Source organism: Mustelus asterias, unplaced genomic scaffold (genome assembly GCF_964213995.1).
Source record: "Mustelus asterias unplaced genomic scaffold, sMusAst1.hap1.1 HAP1_SCAFFOLD_263, whole genome shotgun sequence".
NCBI lineage: Eukaryota > Metazoa > Chordata > Chondrichthyes > Carcharhiniformes > Triakidae > Mustelus > Mustelus asterias.
Window position 1 is genome coordinate 517,209 of NW_027590229.1, and position 21,803 is coordinate 539,011.

General features: G+C 46.7%; 1 protein-coding gene across 1 annotated transcript in view; it reads right to left on the reverse strand.

Moving 5' to 3' along the window:
* LOC144486000 (NACHT, LRR and PYD domains-containing protein 3-like) overlaps positions 1–21,803 on the reverse strand; it is a 92,591-nt gene that overhangs the window by 60,060 nt on the left and 10,728 nt on the right. The window contains exons 4-6 of the mRNA XM_078204110.1: positions 19,423–19,588; positions 9,120–9,407; positions 2,860–2,943 (exon numbers count right to left, since the gene is read on the reverse strand). Coding sequence (XP_078060236.1) covers positions 2,860–2,943; positions 9,120–9,135 — 100 coding nt within the window. The 5' untranslated portion in view covers positions 9,136–9,407; positions 19,423–19,588. The remainder of the gene's footprint in view (positions 1–2,859; positions 2,944–9,119; positions 9,408–19,422; positions 19,589–21,803) is intronic.

The following is a 21,803-nucleotide window of genomic DNA, read 5'->3' on the forward strand; positions in this document are numbered from 1 at the left end:
ATAAAGCTACAGGAGGATGGAGTCAGTGAGATCAGACAGTGTGTAACCCGGGGAGGATGGAGTCAGTGAGATCAGACAGTGTGTAACCCGGGGAGGATGGAGTCAGTGAGATCAGACAGTGTGTAACCCGGGGAGGATGGAGTCAGTGAGATCAGACAGTGTGTAACCCGGGGAGGATGGAGTCAGTGAGATCAGACAGTGTGTAACCCGGGGAGGATGGAGTCAGTGAGATCAGACAGCGTGTAACCCGGGGAGGATGGAGTCAGTGAGATCAGACAGTGTGTAACCCAGGGAGGATGGAGTCAGTGAGATCAGACAGTGTGTCACCCGGGGAGGATGGAGTCAGTGAGATCAGACAGTGTGTAACCCGGGGAGGATGGAGTCAGTGAGGTCAGACAGTGTGTACCCCGGGGAGAGTGGACAGATTAGCGAGAGGCAACATGGTTTTGTGAAGGGGATGTCGTGTCTCACGAACTTCATCGAGTTTTTTGAGGAAGTGGTGAAGATGATTGATGAGGGTAGGGCAGTGGATGTTCTTTATATAGACTTCAGTAAGGCCTTTGACAAGGTCCATCATGGCAGACTGGTGCAGGTGAAGTCGCATGGGACCAGGGGTGAGCTGGCAAGGTGGATACAGAACTGGCTCAGTCAAAGAAGACAGAGGGTAGAAGTGGAAGGGTGTGTTTCTGAATGGAGGCCTGTGACAAGTAACGTTCCTCATGGATCAGTGCTTGAACCTTTGCTGTTCCTAATATATTTGGAGGAAAATGTAACTAGATTGATTAAAGTTCGTGGACGACAGAAAAGTTGGTGGATTTGCGGATAGCGATGATGACCGTCAAAGGATACAGCAGGATATAGATCGGTTGGAGGCTTGGGTGGAGAGATGGCAGGTAGAGTTTAATCCAGACATATGTGAGGTAATGCATTTTGAAAGGTCTAATACAGATAGGAAATATACAGTAAATGACAGAACCCTTAAGATTATTGATTGGCAGAGGGAACTGGGTGTACAGGTACACAGGTCACTGAAAGTGGCAATGCAGGTGGAGAAGGTAGTCAAGAAGGCAAAAGCACGCTTGCCTTCATCGGTTGGGGCATTGAGCTTAAAAATTGGCAAGACATGTTGCAGCTTTATAGAACCTTAGTTAGGTTGCGCTGGGAAAAATAGTGTTCAATACTGGTCGTCACACTACCAGAAGGATCTGGAGGCTTTGGAGAGGGTACAGAAAGGATGTTGCCTGGTATGGGGGGCATTAGCTATGAAGAGAGTTTGGAGAAATTTGGTTTGTCCTCACTGGAATGACGGAGGTTGAGGGGCGACTTGATAGAAGTCTACAAGATTATGAGGGGCATGGACAGAGTGGATAGTCAGAAGCTGCTTCCCAGGGTGGAAGAGTCAATTATTAGGGAGCATAGGTTTAAGGTGCGAAGGGCAAGACTTAAAGGAGATGTACGAGGCAAGTTTTTTTACACTGAGGGTGGTGGGTGTCTGGAACTCACTGCCGGGGGAGGTAGTCGAAACAGATACGATTGTGAGTTTCAAGGGGCATTTGGACAAATACATAAATAGGATGGGAATAGAGGGATAGGGTCCCTGGAAGGGTTGGGGATTTTAGTTAATTCGGGCGGCATGGTCAGGCTAAGAGGACCTAAGGACCTGTTCCTGTGCTGTAATTTTCTTTGATGGAGTCAGTGAGACCAGACAGTGCGTAACCCGGGGAGGATGGAGTCAGTGAGATCAGACAGTGTGTAACCCGGGGAGGATGGAGTCAGTGAGATCAGACAGTGTGTAACCCGGGGAGGATGGAGTCAGTGAGATCAGGCAGTGTGTAACCCGGGGAGGGAGTCAGTGAGATCAGACAGTGTGTAACCCGGGGAGGATGGAGTCAGTGAGATCAGACAGTGTGTAACCCGGGGAGGATGGAGTCAGTGAGATCAGACAGTGTGTAACCCGGGGAGGATGGAGTCAGTGAGATCAGACAGTGTGTAACCCGGGGAGGATGGAGTCAGTGAGATCAGACAGTGTGTAACCCGGGGAGGATGGAGTCAGTGAGATCAGACAGTGTGTAACCCGGGGAGGATGGAGTCAGTGAGATCGGACAGTGTGTAACCCGGGGAGGATGGAGTCAGTGAGATCAGACGGTGTGTAACCCGGGGAGGATGGAGTCAGTGAGATCAGACAGTGTGTAACCCAGGGAGGATGGAGTCAGTGAGATCAGACAGTGTGTAACCCGGGGAGGATGGAGTCAGTGAGATCAGACAGTGTGTAACCCGGGGAGGATGGAGTCAGTGAGATCAGACAGTGTGTAACCCGGGGAGGATGGAGTCAGTGAGATCAGACAGTGTGTAACCCGGGGAGGATGGAGTCAGTGGCTCAGTTCAGTAGTTGCCATCCAAAGTAAACATCCGAACACTACATGGATAATAAAAGTTAGGACCAATTAAGACAGGTTCGATCCTGAGATTTGACTTGTCCAGTGGTATCAGCTGGAATCTTAACTGACTGTTTAAACCGTGCTGCAGTTTGGTGGGATGTATTTTACCGTCCCACATGGCTGGAGAATCAGAGCGGGGGGAGGGGCAGATCATGGAAAGGTCTGTTGATCTCGAGTGGGATTTTCTGGTTTCGTCACTGTCTGGATTCACCTTATAGCCCCCAGCTATCTATTGGACAGTACCAGAGCTCATGAGCTCCCTCCATCTGTGACTGGGATGAACCTCTAGATGGTCACTCAATTCCTCTTCCTGCTCAGACCCTGTTCTCTTTTAACTTTGTATTTGAACCGTTGATTCTTGCTCAAAATCTGGAACTTTGTCCTGTAAGAAATTACGATTTTAATTATTTTCTGAACCTACCCGCATCCATTTTCACTCTTGTTGAAGATGTTGGATCTGATCCTTCAGCCACGGTGGTGTTAGACGATCCCATATTCTGACACTCTGTAATAAATACAAGTTTCCACATAAAATTGCACCGAGAAACACCTCATTACAGCCATACCTTTTACATGTAATATTTCAGAAAATTTATTTGCGACACGGAGTCACTGCTAATTCTGTTCAATTCTTGAAATATAAAGAGAAGGTGCTGGAAAATCCCAGCAGGTCTGGCAGCATCTGAATGAAAGAAAACAGAGTAAACATGTTGAGTCCACGATGACTCTTGGTTCGAACCCCAATGTTATCTCTGTTTCTCTCTCCACGATGCTGCCACAGCTACTGAGATTTTCCAGCATTTTCTGTTTTTGTTCCAGATCTCCAGTATTTCATTCTTACTCGACCTGTGTATTCTGATTTGAAGCGCGTCCAGGCAAGCCCAGGCAATCTGCAAATGTTCTTTCTCCATTGGGCTTGGCTTTCTTTCAGCAGCATCACAGCTAGAGACCGCTGACATTCCCTGTCAGTCCTCAATAACCAGTTATTAATAATTATAATTTAAATTATGCTCAGTTCCAGACAAGAAGCTAAGTTGTTTGAGCTCAATATAGGCAGTTCCCAATACCAGCTATCTATAGGACAATTCCAGTACTCAGGAACTCCCTCACCCGTGACGCTGATGTCACTCACTTCCCTCTTTCTACCCAGCCACTAGAAATATTTACCTCACAAAATGCAGCATCTCTCCTGGAACCAAACATAGCTTTACTTCCAATTATTAATAAGTAGTTTCAGTTTCCTCAGGACTTCTTTGTCTGGTAAACTAACAGTCCAGGCTCTATTCCCTATCAAATCTATCCATTGAGTCATCTGGAGAAGAGCTTTTTGCTTCATTCAGACACTTGCACGTGCAAAGACTTGTGTGTTGGATAGATTCCAATTATCAGATTAGCAAAGTAATCTGTTGCGCAATTAATAACCGGTCTCAGTTTCCAAAGGACCTGTTTGTTTGGTAAACTCACAGTGCGGGTGCAATTCCCTATCAAATCTATCCATTGTGTCATCTGGAGAAGAGCTGGATGAGTATTACAGACACTGCACGCTTCCAGGTGCACAGATCGATGTCTATCTGACACCTGCACCAGTCTGCCATGAGGGACCCTGTCAAAGGAACATTAAGATCATTGAAAGAATGTGCCCGCTTTGCTATGGGTACGATTGTGCAAAGCCCGACTGTGATTTACTTCAAGGTGAAAGTGAATGGAAAATTTGGGTTTGAGGGTATAAAGCTACAGGAAGATGGAGTCAGTGAGATCAGACAGTGTGTAACCCGGGGAGGATGGAGTCAGTGAGATCTGACAGTGTGTAACCCGGGTTACACACTGTCTGATCTCACTGACTCCATCCTCCCCGGGTTACACACTGTCTGATCTCACTGACCCCATCCTCCCCGGGTTACACACTGTCTGATCTCACTGACTCCATCCTCCCCGGGTTACACACTGTCTGATCTCACTGACCCCATCCTCCCCGGGTTACACACTGTCTGATCTCACTGACTCCATCCTCCCCGGGTTACACACTGTCTGATCTCACTGACTCCATCCTCCCCGGGTTACGCACTGTCTGATCTCACTGACTCCATCCTCCCCGGGTTACACACTGTCTGATCTCACTGACTCCATCCTCCCCGGGTTACACACTGTCTGATCTCACTGACTCCATCCTCCTGTAGCTTTATACCCTCAAACCCAAATTTTCCATTCACTTTCACCTTGCAGTAAATCACAGTCGGACTTTTCACAATCGTACCCATAGCAAAGCGGACACATTCCGTCACGTTCAATGATCTTAATGATCCTTTGACAAGGTCCCTCTTGGGAGGTTAGTTTGGAAGGTTCAGTCGCTCGGTATACATGGGGAGGTAGTAAATTGGATAAGACACTGGCTCAATGGAAAAAACCAGAGAATGGTTGTGGAGGATTGCTTCTCTGAGTGGAGGCCTGTGACTAGTGGTGTGCCGCAGGGATCGGTGTTGGGTCCATTGTTGTTTGTCATCTATATCAATGATCTGGATGATAATGTGGTAAATTGGATCAGCAAGTTTGCTGATGATACAAAGATTGGAGGTGTAGTGGACAGTGAGGAAGGTTTTCAAAGCTTGCAGAGGGATTTGGACCAACTAGAAAAATGGGCTGAAAAATGGCAAATGGAATTTAACGCAGACAAGTGTGAGATATTGCACTTTGGAAGGACAAATCAAAGTAGAACGTACAGGGTAAATGGTAGGACTCTGAAGAGTGCAGCTGAACAGAGGGATCTGGGAATACAGGTACAGAATTCCCTAAAAGTGACGTCACAGGTGGATAGGGTCGTAAAGAGTGCCTTTGGTACATTGGCCTTTATAAATCGGAGTATCGAGTATAAAAGCTGGAGTGTTATGGTAAGGTTATATAAGGCATCGGTGAGGCCGAATTTGGAGTATTGTGTACAGTTTTGGTCACCTAGTTACAGGAAGGATGTAAATAAGATTTAAAGAGTGCAGAGAAGGTTCACAAGGATGTTGCCGGGACTTGAGAAGCTGAGTTACAGAGAGAGATTGAACAGGTTGGGACTTTATTCCCTGGAGCGTAGAAGATTGAGGGGAGATTTGATAGAGGTGTATAAGATTTTGATGGGTATAGATAGAGTGAATGCAAGCAGGCTTTTTCCGCTGAGGCTAGGGGAGAAAAAAACGAGAGGGCATGGGTTAAGGGTGAAAGGAGAAAAGTTTAAAGGGAATATTAGGGGGGGCTTCTTCACGCAGAGAGTGGTGGGAGTGTGGAATGAGCTGCCGGATAAAGTGGTAAATGCGGGGTCACTTTTAACATTTAAGAAAAACTTGGACGGGTTCATGGATGAGAGGGTTGTGGAGGGATATGGTCCAAGTGCAGGTCAGTGGGACTCGGCATAAAATGGTTCGGCACAGACAAGAAGGGCCAAAAGGCCTGTTTCTGAGCTGTAATTTTCTATGGTTCTATGCTTCTATCCTTTGACAAGGTCCCTCATGGCAGACTGGTGCAGAAGGTGAAGTCGCATTGGATCAGAGGTGAGCTGGCAAGGTGGATACAAAACTGGCTCGGTCAAAGAAGACAGAGGGTAGCAGTGGAAGGACGCATTTCTGAATGGAGGGCTGTGACAAGTGCTGTTCCTCAGGGATCAGTGATGGGACCTCTCCTGTTTGTAATACAGTGGAACCGATTTAGCGCAAATTCGGAAATAACGCGATGAATCATTGGACCCATTTTTTTTAACCCTGATTGGACCCCGAAATAGGACCCCGATTTAGCGCGACCCTGCTTTTTTCGCGATAACATTTTATGGACCCCAACCATCGCGTTATAACGGGGTCGCAGTATATATATAAATGATTTGGAGGAAAATGTAACTGGTTTGATTAATAAGTTTGCGGATAACATAAAAGTTGGTGGATTTGCGGATAGTGACGAGGACCATCAGAGGATACAGCCGGATATAGATCAGTTGGAGACTTGGGTGGAGAGATGGCAGATGGAGTTTAATCCGGACAAATGTGAAGTAATGCATTTTGGAAGGTCTAATACAGATAGGAAATGTACAGTAAATGGCAGAACCCTTAACAGTATTGATAGGCAAAGGGATCTGGGTGTACAGGTACACAGGTCACTGAAAGTGGCAATGCAGGTACAGATGTCATGCTTGCCTTCATCAGCCGGGGCATTGAGTTTAAAAATTGGCAAGTCATGTTGCAGCTTTATGGAACCTTAGTTAGGCTGCACTCGGAATATAGTGTTCAATTCTGGTCGCCACTCTACCAGAAGGATGTGGAGGCTTTGGAGAGGGTTCAGAAAAGATTTACCAGGATGTCGCCTGGTAGGAGGACATTAGCCATGAGAAGAAGTTGGAGAAACTTGGTTTGTTCTCACTGGAACGACGGAGGTTGAGGGGCGACCTGAAAGAAGTCTACAAGATTATGAGAGGCATGGACAGGGTGGATAGTCAGAAGCTTTTTCCCAGGGTGGTAGAATCAATTACTAGGGGGCACAGCTTCAAGGTACGAGGTTTAAAGGATTTGTGCGGGGCAGACTTTTTACACAGATGGTGGTGGGTGCCTGGAACTTGTTGCTGGGGAAGGTAGTGGAAGCGGGGAGGGTAGTGACTTTTAAGGGGCGTCTTGACAAGTCCATGAATAGGATGGGAATAGAGGGATATGGTCCCCGGAAGGGTAGGGGGTTTTAGTTCAGTCGGGCAGCATAGTCGGTTGAGGCTTGGAGGGCCAAAGGGCCTGTTCCTGTGCTGTAATTTTCTTTGTACTTTGATCGATGTGCATGTGCACACGTTCCCCAGTTCCTGCCCTCATTGAGAATTGTACACCTTATTTTTTGTCTCTCCGTTTTCTTCCAACCAAATGCATCAGTTCTCACTTCAATGCCACAAATTATTGCTGCCAACTATATGCCCACTTCAGCAACTTGTCATTACCCATTTGGAGTTCCACACTGTCCTCCTCACAGTTTATAATACTTCATACCTTTATGTGTTTGCAAAATTTGAAATTGTCCCCTGCACATCAAGATCGAGATCAGAATATATTCCAGATAAAGCATGGGTCACAATCCCGATCCCTGGGGAACATCCCTACAACCCTTTCTCTGCCCGAAATATATCCATTGAGCATCACGTTCTGCTTCCAATTTTCAGCCATTTTTTTCTCTCAACGTTGCTAATGTCTGTTTTATTCCATGAACTGAAACTTTTCTCACAAGTCCTCTGCATTGCTTTATATCCAATGCCTTTTTATAGTCCATGTACACCGCATTATTCTTATCGATCTTTTTTTGTTTGTTTCCTCCTGATACTTTTTTTAAGCTGGCTTTTCCGATTCAAACCACTTGATTCCAAGTCACTACTAATTCTGTAGTGAATCATTACTTCTGGAAGTGTGCCCGAGATGGCATCGGAGTGTGTTGATTTCTTCCAAGTCATCCCCAACATAGCCTCTAATTCTATATTTTACTCACATTCCATGCTTTTAAAAATCTATGACTCTAACATTACATCCTGAATCTAATGAATCTCTCATCTCTCCAGTGCCAGTACACCCTTTCTCAAGTGAGAACAAAACTTCCCGTTATTCTGAGGCCATTCCCCCGAATTCTCCAGGCATGGCCATTATTTCCTTCCTGTGATTTGGAATTGGAATTGGAGACCAAGAGTAGTGTGTCAAAGTTCGCAGATGACACTAGAACCTGAAGAGGGACATAGATAGTTTGATTGGGCAAGGGTCTGGCAGATGGGACTACAATGATGGTAAATGTGAGGTCATCCATTTTGGTGGGAACAACAGCAAAATGGACTAATATTTAAATGGTGAAAAAATGCAGCATGCTGATGTGCAGAGGGACCTGGGTGTCCTTGAGCATGAATCGCAAAAGGTTGATTTGCAGGTGCAGCAGGTAATTAAGGCAGCAAATGGAATTTTGTGCTTTATTGATAGAGGGATGGAGTTTAAAAACCAGGAAGTTATGTTGCAGCTGTATACGGTGCTGGTGAGGCCATACCTGGAGTACTGTGTACAGTTTTGTTCTCCTTATTTGAGAAAGGATATACTGGCACTGGAGGGGGTGCAGAGGAGATTCACTGGGTTGATTCCGGAGTTAAGGGGGTTAGCTTATGAGGAGAGACTGAGTAGACTGGGACTATACTCATTGGAATTTAGAAGAAGAACTGGGGGGGGGGGGGGGGGGGGGGGGTTAATGAAGGGAATAGATAAGGAGACATGAGGTTGTTTCCACTGGCGGGTGAACTAGAATTCGGGGGAATGGCCTCAGAATAACGGGAAGCAGATTTAGGACTGAGTTGAGCAGGAACTTCATCACCCAAAGGGCTGTGAATCTGTGGAATTTCCTGCTCAGTGGAGCAGTTGAGGTTAACTCGTTGAATGTTTTTAAGGCAAAGATAGATTTTTCAACAGTAAAGGAATTGGGTGTTATGGAGAGTGGGCGGGTAAGTAGAGCTGAGTCTACAAAAAGGTCAGCCACGATCCTATTGAATGGTGGAGCAGACTCGATGGGCCTGATGGCCTGCTCCCGATCCTAGTTCTTATATTCTCCTCTATGTACTCTATGAACAGTATGTTTTGTCTGTATAGCGCGCAACAAACAATACTTTGCACTGCATGCCAATACATGTGACAATAATAAAACAGATATTAAACTTACGAGCCAGTGCTTGCATGGATGGTCCTTAAAACCTTTTCTTTGAGCAAGGCTGTAACATTTACAATTCTCCAGTCCTCTGGTACCTCATTGGAGTCCAAGGAAACCAGAAGATTATGGCCAGGCCCTCTGCAATTTCCATTCTCATCCTTCAATATCTTTGGACACATCTTATCTGCCACTGGTGCCTTGTCAACTTTCAGTACTGACAATCTATTCCTCCTTATCAATTCTGAACCCTCTTGTGACAGAGGTTTCTCGTGTTTCCATGGCATTCGTAGCATATATCTCCTTGGTAAAGGCAGACACAAGGTATTCATTTAATACCTCAGCATGCCCTGGGCTCCAAGCAGAAATTCCCTTTTATGGTACCTATTCGCCTTACTTCCCACTTGTCACCATATTACAATGTATGTGACTATAGAAGACGTTGGGATTCACCTTTATGTTGGCTGTCAGCGTTGTCTCCGTCTTTCGAATGTGATTTTTCCCCTCCACTCTGAACCTTTTGTATCTCTTTCTGTTCTCAACTGAATTTTATACATGACACTAGTTATACGCACATTTTTTTTCTTCCTGATCTTAATTTCTCTCTTTTTTTCATCCAGGGATCTCTGGTATCGTTTGCCCTTTCACTTTTGAGGGGATATAACTTGTCCGTGCCCGGATCATTTCTTTTCTGAATGTAACCCATCGCTCACCTAGTTTACCCCCATTCCTTCATTGCAGTCTAAATAAACCAGCTTTGTGCCTGCTCCACTGAAGGTGTCTCTCCCCTGAGAGAAGTGTTTATGCTCTGCATTGCCCTTTGTCCTTCTCTATTAACGCCCTAAACCTTACAGTACAACAGAGTGCGGGTTAGGTGGATAGACCATGCGCAATTGCCCCTTAGTGTCAGAGGGTGTAGCCAGGGTAAACACATGGGGTTGTGGGGATAGGCCCTGGGTGGGATTGTGGTTGGTGTAGACTCAATGGACTGAATGGCCTTCTGCACTGTAGGATTCTATGACTATCTGCTCAATGACATTTGACACTTGATCTGCTTGGCCCACCTCATTTTCGAGAAGCAGGTCCGACAGTGCAGCCTTTCTTGGTGAACTGCAGGCTCATTATTGTCGAAGATTGCTCATATATTGGATCCTCTGACCCCCCTCCACCCATTATACTCCTACTGTCCAAGTATACATTCAGGTAATGAAATTGTAACTATAATTTTTGCATTTTCCAGCAATGAATTCAGAAGCAATATAAATGCGCCTTTATTTCTTCCTTTGCTTTAACCAAATTGATACTGTCCTTGAATCCGCTGGGACATGCTGTTTCTCCAGCACTGCGAAGCTCTCCCTTAACCAGTACCGCCACCTCCTCCTCCTTTCCTTCCAGTCCCAGCTTTTCTAAACACCTTGTACCCAGTTCTGCCTTTCCTGGATCCAAGTCTCTGTCATCATCAGAGCATCAAACTTCCACACCGGAATCTGTGTCCGTAACTCACCAATCTCATTTGTTATACTCGGCACATTCACATACATGTGTCGAAACCCTGATTTCAACAACATTACTTTCACCCTTAATCCGCCTTCACCTATTACTACTCTCCAGACTAGTGCTATCTGACTCTCCCAGTATTATAGAACATAGAACAGTACAGCACAGAACAGGCCCTTCGGCCCTCGATGTTGTGCCGAGCTTTATCTGAAACCAAGATCAAGCTATCCCACTCCCTACCATCCTGGTGTGCTCCATGTGCCTATCCAATAACCGCTTAAATGTTCCTAAAGTGTCTGACTCCACTGTCACTGCAGGCAGTCCATTCCACACCCCAACCACTCTCTGCGTAAAGAACCTACCTCTGATATCCTTCCTATATCTCCCACCACGATCCCTATAGTTATGCCCCCTTGTAATAGCTCCATCCACCCGAGGAAATAGTCTTTGAACGTTCACTCTATCTATCCCCTTCATCATTTTATAAACCTCGATTAAGTCTCCCCTCAGCCTCCTCCGCTCCAGAGAGAACAGCCCTAGCTCCCTCAACCTTTCCTCATAAGACCTACCCTCCAAACCAGGCAGCATCCTGGTAAATCTCCTCTGCACACTTTCCAGCGCTTCCACATCCTTCTTATAGTGAGGTGATCAGAACTGCACACAATATTCCAAATGTGGTCTCACCAAGGTCCTGTACAGTTGCAGCATAACCCCACAGCTCTTAAACTCCAACCCTGTTAATAAAAGCTAACACACTATAGGCCTTCTTCACAGCTCTATCCACTTGAGTGGCAACATTCAGAGATCTGTGGATATGGACCCCAAGATCTCTCTGTTCCTCCACAGTCTTCAGAACCCTACCTTTGACCCTGTAATCCACATTTAAATTAGTCCTACCAAAATGAATCACCTCACATGTATCAGGGTTAAACTCCATTTGCCATTTTTCAGCCCAGCTTTGCATCCTATCTATGTCTCTTTGCAGCCTACAACAGCCCTCCACCTCATCCACGACTCCACCAATCTTGGTGTCATCAGCAAATTTACTGATCCACCCTTCAGCCCCCTCCTCTAAGTCGTTAATAAAAATCACAAAGAGCAGAGGACCAAGCACTGATCCCTGCGGCACTCCACTAGCAACCTGCCTCCAATCCGAAAATTTTCCATCCACCACCACCCTCTGTCTTTGATCAGACAGCCAGTTACCTATCCAATCGGCCAACTTTCCCTCTATCCCACACCTCCTCACTTTCATCATAAGCCGACCATGGGGGACCTTATCAAACGCCTTACTAAAATCCATGTATATGACATCAACTGCCCTACCTTCACCAACACACCTAGTTACCTCTTCAAAAAATTCTATCAAATTTGTGAGGCACGACTTGCCCTTCACGAATCCATGCTGACTATCCCGGATTAATCCGCATCTTTCTAAATGGTCGTAAATCCCATCTCTAAGGACCTTTTCCATCAACTTACCAACCACCGAAGTAAGACTAACCGGTCTATAATTACCAGGGTCATTTCTATTCCCTTTCTTAAACAGAGGAACAACATTCGCCATTCTCCAGTCCTCTGGCACCATCCCCGTGGACAGCGAGGACCCAAAGATCAAAGCCAAAGGCTCTGCAATCTCATCCCTTGCCTCCCAAAGAATCCTAGGATACATTTCATCAGGCCAAGGGGACTTATCGACCTTCAGTTTATTCAAAACTGCCAGGACATCCTCCCTCCGAACATCTATTTCCTCCAGCCTATTAGCCTGTAACACCTTCTCTTCCTCAAAAACATGGCCCCTCTCCTTGGTGAACACTGAAGAAAAGTATTCATTCATCACCTCGCCTATCTCTACTGACTCCATACACAAGTTCCCACTACTGTCCTTGACCAGCCCTAACCTCACCCTGGTCATTCTTTTATTCCTCACATAAGAGTAAAAAGCCTTGGGGTTTTCCTTGATACGACCCGCCAAGGACTTCTCGTGTCCCCTCCTAAGCCCCTTTTTCAGCTCATTCCTTGCTAACTTGTAACCCTCAATCGAGCCATCTGAACCTTGTTTCCTCATCCCTACATAAGCTTCCCTCTTCCTTTTCACAAGACATTCCACCTCTTTCGTGAACCATGGTTCCCTCACTCGGCCATTTCCTCCCTGCCTGACAGGGACATACCTATCAAGGACACCCAGTATTTGTTCCTTGAAAAAGTTCCACTTTTCATTCGTTCCTTTCTCTGACAGTTTCTGTTCCCAACTTATGCCCCCTAATTCTTGCCTAATCGCATCATAATTACCTCTCCCCCAATTGTAAACCTTGCCCTGCCGTACGGCCCTATCCCTCTCCATTGCAATAACAAAAGACACCGAATTGTGGTCACTATCTCCAAAGTGCTCTCTCACAACCAAATCTAACACTTGGCCCGGTTCATTTCCCAGTACCAAATCCAATGTGGCCTCACCTCTTGTCGGCCTATCCACATATTGTGTCAGGAAACCCTCCTGCACACACTGCACAAAAACTGCCCCATCCGAACTATTTGACCTACAAAGGTTCCAATCAATATTTGGAAAGTTAAAGTCCCCCATGACAACTACCCTGTGACCCCCACACATATCCATAATCTGCTTAGCAATTTCTTCCTCCACATCTCTATTACTATTTGGGGGCCTATAGTAAACTCCTAACAACGTGACCGCTCCTTTCCTATTTCTAACCTCAGCCCATATTACCTCAGTGTGCAGATCCCCCTCGAAGTGCCTTTCTGCAGCCGTTAAACTATCCTTGATTAACAATGCCACTCCTCCACCTCTTTTACCAGCTTCCCTACACTTACTGAAACATCTATACCCCGGAACGTCCAACAACCATTCCTGTCCTTGTTCTACCCACATCTCCGTAATGGCCACAACATCGTAGTCCCAAGTACCAATCCACGCCCCAAGTTCATCTACCTTGTTCCGGATGCTCCTTGCATTGAAGTAGACACACTTCAACCCACCTTCCTGTCTACCGGTACCCACCCTTGACCCTGATACCTTCCCCAATACCTCACCACCCTCACTGACTTCTGGACTACAACTCCTTTTCCCACTCCCCTGACAAATTAGTTTAAACCCCCCTGAAAAGCCGTAACAAATTTCCCTCCTGGGATATTGGTGCCCCTCTGGTTCAGGTGCACCCCGTCCTGTTTGTGCAGGTCCCACCTTCCCCAGAATGTGTTCCAATTATCCACGTATCTGAAACCCTCCCTCCTACACCATCCCTGCAACCACATGTTTAACTGCACTCTCTCCCTGTTCCTCAACTCGCTATCACGTGGCACCGGCAACGTACCAGAGATGACCACATGTTTTGTCTTGGCTCTCAGCTTCCAGCCCAGCTCCAGAAATTCCTGCTTTCAATCCCCGTCCCTTCTCTTACCTATGTCATTGGTACCAATGTGTACCACGACTTGTGACTGTTTCCCCTCCCCCTTCAGAATCCAGAAAACACGGTCTGAGACGTCACGGACCTTGGCATCTGGTAGGCAACATACCATCCGTGAGTCTCTTTTGCTGCCACAGAACCTCCTATCTATCCCTCTAACTAACGAGTCCCCAATAACTATTGCCCTCCCGCTCTGCCCCTTACCCTCCCAAGCCACAGAGACGGACACAGTCTCTTTGCGCACGCTATTATTCCTCCATATTTCTCATACCCCAGATGACTTAGGAAAAAGCCCTCACAACAACACTGGCAAGACACTCAAGGAACTCGGGATCAACTATATTCAGGTGCAATCTGTCCCCCTTCTACACATGCCATCCCCCACAGAGCAAGTCCCACTGTCCCTGAAATCTGAAGCATTCCCTCCTGCACCATCTTTCCAGCCATGCTGGATGGATAAAGAGTAACAGGGTGATCTGTCTTATTTCGCTATTTCTGTACTCCCTCGCAGGTAATCCTGGTCTTATTACACGCGAGGTCCTGTCTGCTAATTTTCCACCTAGTTCCCTAAATTCTGATTGCTTTCTACCTAACCCAGAAGGAGAGCAGGAAGACGGGGAATAAGAATACTCTGAACTTGTCAGGTATTCTTGAAGATGCAAAACCACTCAAACGATGAAATAAGAATACTGGTCTGAATCAGTCTTTGATACTTTATAATGGAACACCAGTTCAACGGGGAAATAGAAATACTGGCTTGAAACTGTTCTTGTAGAATTTAAAATGCAACGCCTTACTTGTGACAAATGAATTAACTTTAACTTTATATACTCAGTGTTGATGCTGCCTGTATTTAGACAAGAATCACCTAGATATACTGAGTATTATAATGCTGTGTCTATTCAGACTAGAGTCACCCAGATATACTCAGCGTTATAATGCTGTGTCTATTCAGACTAGAATCACCCAGAGACACACAGTATTGATGGTCTGCATTCAGGATGGAATCACCCAGATTTTCTCAGTGCTGAGGCTGTTTCTATTCAAACACTTTCTCACTGTTAATCGGTCACCATTTCCTCTCGCGCACGCTCAGACGGAATGCCAGCGCATGCGCATTGAGTGGTCCCGTGCCCTGTTTCCAGTTTGATTCTGCACAGGCGCATTGCCGGTCATGACTGTCCCTGCGCATGCGAGAAGCCCAAGGGAGGAATTACGCTGACCCCCTCCTCGTATCCATGCAGCGAGATGTCAATCAACTGTCCCTCGCCAATAGAGAGCTCAGCCTCATTATAATCACTAATTGATAGAAAGAAACCCAGTAAGGTTGATGTATTACTGTCACATGTATGAGCACACAGTGAAAAGTATTGTTTCTTGCGCAAGATACAGACAAAGCATACCATTCATAGAGAAGGAAACGAGAGAGTTCAGAATGTACTGTGACAGTCATAGATATTTTCGAGAGAGGAGGAGAGAATAGTTCAGGGACAGACAGAAAGAGAGAGAGAGAATGAGAAAGAGCGCAAATGGTTCAAGGACAGAGAGACAGCAAATGGTTCAGGGAGGGAGGAGAGCGAGAGAGCGCAAATGCTTCAGATAGGGGGAAAGAGCAAATGCAAATTAATCCAAGATGGTGCCAGAGTGTGGTGACCTCTTGCGAGCTGTGCCCAGCAAACCCTCCAAATCTACATTTCACTATCGTTCTATGCTTCTAAAACTCCTATTCCTTTAAAGTCTCCGTCAGACTTTTGAATCAACCTACGTCATATTAAGTTGATCTTTCTCTGCACCCTAACAATGACTATAACACGGCACTCTCCACTTTCCTTCTCTCTGAATGGTATGCTTTTGTCCAAAGAGCATGCAAGAATACTTCTCACTGTACACTAATACATGTAACAATAATAAATGGTTCAGGGAGGGAGGAGAGAGAGAGCAAATCGGATGGCACGGTGGCAAGTGGTTTGCACGACTGCTTCACTGCGTCAGGGATCCAGGTTCGATTCCTGGCTGGGGTGACTGTTAGTCAGGAATCCTCACCTTCTCCCATGTATGTGTGGGTTTCCTCTGGGTGCTCCAGTTTCTTCCAACCGTCCGAAAGACATTCTGGTTGTGAGCATTGGCCGTGTTAAATTTGCCCTCAGTGTAGCCGAACAGGAGCCCGAGTGTGGTGACTGGGGGATTTTCACAGTAACTTCATTGCAGTGTTAATGTAAGCCTACTTTTGAGACTAATAAATAAATTTTAAACAGAAGTGGGCGATTCAGGGTGCGAATTCACGTCATAAACCAGCTGATTGCCTCGATGCTGTGGTACCGGCTGCTCATTCTGACCCCTCCCCACCTTTGTCACAAAGATCCAGAGAACGCTCGGAGAGTTCTTCTGGGACAACAGGCTGCACTGGGTCACTGCTGTGTTTGAATCTCCCGCTTAGGGAGAGCGATCAGGCACTGGTTTGCCTTCACAACCAGATGGGGACCTTCCACCTTCAGACCCTGCAGGGAAACCTCTGCTTTGAACCCCCTCCTCGATGGTGTACCCTGGCCATGTATTTCTTCCGCCAGGTGCATGGCCTGAACTATGACATGCAGCTCCCGTTCACAGACCTGAGCGGTCTCCTTGGCTCCCTGCAAGTGTTGCCCATCTTTTACAAGGAGCTTCTGAAAGTCTGGGTCATGGTCACCTTGTTCCACATCTCTCTCCTGTCTGGAGTAGCAGCTGTCATTCGGAAGCCGCTGCTCAGGAATCTGCTCCTCCACCAATACCATTTCAGGTGGCTGGCAGAGAGGAAGGCTGTTGCTGCCGGGTTCCAGGGTCTGGGACGTGCTGCGTGGTGGCAGAGTGGGCTGGATGACACCCCATGAGCTAGCTGAATATGCACCAGTGGAGGTTCAGCTCATGGCCAATGACATCTATGACCTTAGAACCGTCAAAGAACAAAGCACAAAAAACAGGACAGCACAGGAACAGGTCCTTCGGCCCTCCAAGCCTGCACCGATCATGTGTTCCTTACAAGACCATCCGTTTGTATCCCTCTATTCCCAGTCTGTTCACGTGCCCAGACCCGACGTCACACTTGCGGTGGGATCCCATCTCAGCATGCACGTACTCAGACGGAATTTCACATTGGCCCTAAGCCCAGACCCCACTTCCTGGATCTGGCACCCCATAGTTTGAGCTGCCTTGTGAAAATGCCCTCTGTGCCTTTTGCCACGACACGGAGGGTTTCCTGTCTGGGCTGCTGCTGCACACCTTCCACTACTGGCCCTCGCCAGACATTCCTTGGAGCGCCTTGTTGCCGTCCGGCGGCGGAGATTCCCAATGGAGGTCCCACTATGAAGGGATCCACTTCCGATACGTTGGGGTCCTGGAGTGGAGACTCATGCCCGCAGCAGTACCACGCAACCATAAATTGTACCAGTTCACGGGCTCCCAAGTATCCTGCCCTCTTTGCAGTCTTGTGGAATCTGTGGGATACGTTTACATTCACTGTCTTAGGCTGGACTCCCTTTTCATTACCCAAAAAATATTTCATTGATGTTCTGTTTGCACTTCAGTCCCACGCTCCTGATTGACGGGCACCTGGTGCGGAGCGGTGGGGGTGGGAAGGCAGAGGACCGCCTTGTGAACCTGCTCCCGGGCCTGGCTAGATTTGCCATAAGCAGGCCCAGGCAGAGGATAACCAAGAGGGTCGTCCCACCCGACTGTCTGTCCCTCTACTGCGGCTACATGTGTGGCAGTGCGACCCTGGAGAGGGAGCATGCGAACTCCACGGGCATCACTGAAGCCCAGCAGGGGCTGACATCCATTATCCATCCCTTTAATCACCTTTTGATTTGATGTTTGAAGTTTTCTTTACACTTTGCTTTATTTTGTTTGGGGCGACTCCCGGCTTTTTAAGGGGCCACTGCTTTAATTTTGCCCCTCAGTTTATCAGACTTAATGTATTTGGTTTGCCAATAGGATGAGTTCACCTGTGGGCTTGTTGGAAGGAAATTGGGAGCACAAACAATTCACACCAATGGTTTCTGTCCCTGGCTGTTACTCAGGGCCACCCAACTGATTTTACACTTTGATCTTCAAGAACTAAGGGTCATCTCTCACGACACTACTAATGCCCTCTCTGATATACACAAATTGCCCCACCACTGGCTCCCTGTTTTTTATCGTTGCTGCTTCCTCACTTCCCATCTCAATTTCGATCTTCCCTGCGTCTGTATCAGTGTGTCTCTCTCCAGCTCACTGTTTTTCCTCTTCTCCCTGACCCCCGTCTGTCTCAGTGTCGGTTCCCCCTGGACTCTCTCTCCTTTCTGATTAACATATCTCATCGCCTCTGTCTATCTCCAGAATCTGCCTCACACGGACTGATCCCCTCGCCTGGCCCCCCACCCAGCTGCTTTCTCTCCACCGGTTGGTGTCCACACCTCTGTCTCTGGTACTGAGATCAGTCAGATCGTTACCCTGGCAACACAGGAAATCGCTCAGCAAAAATAACTGAAAACGGAAGTAACAAAACCACCATCACACACCCTGTTGGAGAGAAATCAAAGTAAAGGAGACAAAATGGTTACCCGGCACACAAAATGGACTCTGGGAAAAGACATTAAGAGGCACTGACTTTGGGCACAGACATTACATAAAGAGTTAAAACCTTTAGTGTTTAAATTACTGCAGGAAACAGGTCAGACCTTGAGGCACCTTAAACTTGAGATAAAAGCAGACCCAGAACAATGAGTTTGATGACGAGATCAGCCACTGATGAGGGACATAAATGTATAAATGTATATAACAAGATCAGCCATTGATGGAAGACATAACTGCAGATATGTATCTCCTCGATGTATAACCATGTGTTAACTGTCGATGTCCGTACCCGTCTACTCAACTTGTAACGATGTGCTAACGGCTAATGTCCACACTGTCTATTATCGAACAATGTATAAAAGATGCTCAACTACCATTGTGTAGTTGAGAAGGTGAGTGCCTGTACTGCGGAGTGCCAGCGCTTCTCCCAAAGCTTTGTCTGAATAAAACTGTTTGTTGAACCTCCAAGTCTGACTCCGAAGTGGTGAATTTCCCACAACACACCCTCAGTTCAGTTCAGAGGAAGATTAACCCAGAACAGTCAACCAGTTCTGTTTAACAATGAAACTGCAATTCCAATATTGCGTGTTTTAAACACCAAAACGTGACACTGTCGGGGGCTTGTGAAATTCAGGCACGGTGTTTCACGAGACACAAACTGCTCCAACTTCATGGTACATCACACAGCCTTACACTGGATAATTGTGCTTGGTGCTCACACACTCCATATCTCACTCAGCATTTCCAACCTCACCTTATCATCTTTTTGTACTTGCAACAGGACCAGAGTAAATGGAACTTCCTCTTACCTTCCTCTCCAGAAAATATATGGAAGCTGTTTGAATGTGAAGGGTTCTCTCGGGCTGGCGCTCTCACAATACTGTGCTGGTTCACCTCTTATAGTTCTTCAGGTCACAACCCCTGCTGAATTGTAACTGTGGATTTTCACAATTAATCCAGCGCTCCCCCGGAGATCTGATTATGCCAAAAGAGAAAGAGAGTCAAATAGAGCCAGTGTGAATCAAAATGACAAGTTAGCCACATACCGAACATCAAAAGATGCTGAAGGGGAAGCAGGAGTGTTGGAAATGTTTCAATTACAGTATTATCATTCGACATATTAACCAAGTTCACAAACTATCTGATCTCACTGCCTCCATCCTCCCCGGGTTACACACTGTCTGATCTCACTGCCTCCATCCTCCCCGGATTACACACTGTCTGATCTCACTGCCTCCATCCTCCCCGGGTTACACACTGTCTGATCTCACTGGCTCCATCCTCCCCGGGTTACACACTGTCTGATCTCACTGACTCCATCCTCCCCGGATTACACACTGTCTGATCTTGCTCACTCCACCTTAGACAGAATGAAAGTGGAAGTTCCCTATTTTTAAACAAACTCTTTACAATACAGGCATCAATGCCATTTTCCTTCTTAACTCCTCACTTAATTGCGCAGAAGGAGGCCATTCAGCCTATCAAGTCTGCACCAATCACAATCCCACCCAGGCCCACGTATTTGCCCTGCTGATCCCCTTGACACGAAGGGGCAATTTAGCATGACCAATCAACAGGACCTGCACATCTTTGGAGTGTGGGAAGGAACTGGAGCACTCGGAGGAAACACATGCAGACCCGAGGAGAACGTACAAATTCCGCAAAGACAGTCACACAAGCCGGGAATCGAACCTGGTTCCTCGGTGCTATGAGACAGCAGTGTTATAACCATTGTACCACCTGTATCTGAGGTCATCATTGCAGATTAGAGAGCAGCTTCCTCGATGGTCAACTGATGGAATGCGACTGGCCCGGATGGGGTACCCGGACAAGCACTCAGATCATGCTCAGATCAGCCGGTGGGGGTATTCGCAGACATTTTCAACATGTCTTTACAACAATCTGTGGTCCCTATTTGCTTAAAGAAAACAACCATTATCCCAATACCAAAGAAAAGCCTAGCAGCATGCCTTAATGACTATTATCCGGTGGCTCTGACATCCATCATTATGAAGTGTTTCGAAAGGCGAGTCATGGCATTAATCAATTCCAGCCTCCTGACTCCGTGGATCACAACAGTTCGCCTCCCACCACAACTGGTCCACAGCAAACACCATCTCCCTGGCCCTGCACTCAACGCTGGAACACTAGATAACGAATATTTCTCAGACTCCTATTTATTGACTACAGCTCAGCCTCCAACACCATTATTCCTACAAAACACATCTCCAAACTCAGTTGCCTGGGTCTCCGCTCCTCCCTCTGCGACTGGATCCTGAACCTCTGAGCGAAGAGACCACAATCAGTAAGGATAGGCAACAACACCTTCTCCACGATCTTCATCAACACCAGTGCCCCAGAAGGCTGTGTTCTTGGCCCCCTACTTTATTCCTTTTACACCTATGACTGTGTGGACAAATTTCCCTCCAACTCGATTTTCAAATTTGCTGATGACACCACCGCAGTGGGTTGGATCTCAAACAATGACAAGACTGAGTACAGGAATGAGATAGAAAATGTGGTGAACTGGTGCAGCAACAATAATCTCTCCCTCAATGTCAACGAAACGAAGGAGATTGTCATCGACTTCAGGAAGCGTAGAGGAGAATGTACCACTGTCTACAGCAACGGGGGCGAAGTAGAAAGGATCCTGAACTTCAATTTTTCAGGTGTCCAGATCAGCTTGTCCTGGTTCCCTTCTGCCGACACTATAGTTAAGAAAGTCCACCAACACCTCGTCAGAAGACGAAGGAAATTTGGCATGTCAGCTATGACTCTCACCAATTTTTACAATTGCACCTCAGAAAGCATTTTCTGATTATATCAAAGTTTGGTTTGACTCCTGCTCTGCCGAAGAGCACAAGAAACTTCAAAAGGTCGTGAATATCGCCGAATCCATCACGCAAACCAGGCTCCTGTCCACTGACTCTGCCTACACTTCCTGCTGCCTTGGCAAAGCAGCCAGCACAATTAAGGACCCCACTGTACCCCAGACATTCTCTCTTCCACCTTTTTCCCCTCGGGAAAAAGATACAAAAGACTGAGATCATGTACCAACCGACACAAGAACAGCTTCTTCTCTGCTGCCATCAGACTTTTGAATGGACCTACATTGCATTAAATTGATCTTTCTCTGCACCCTAGCTATGCCTGTAACACGGCATTCTGCACTCTTTCGTTTCCTTCTCTA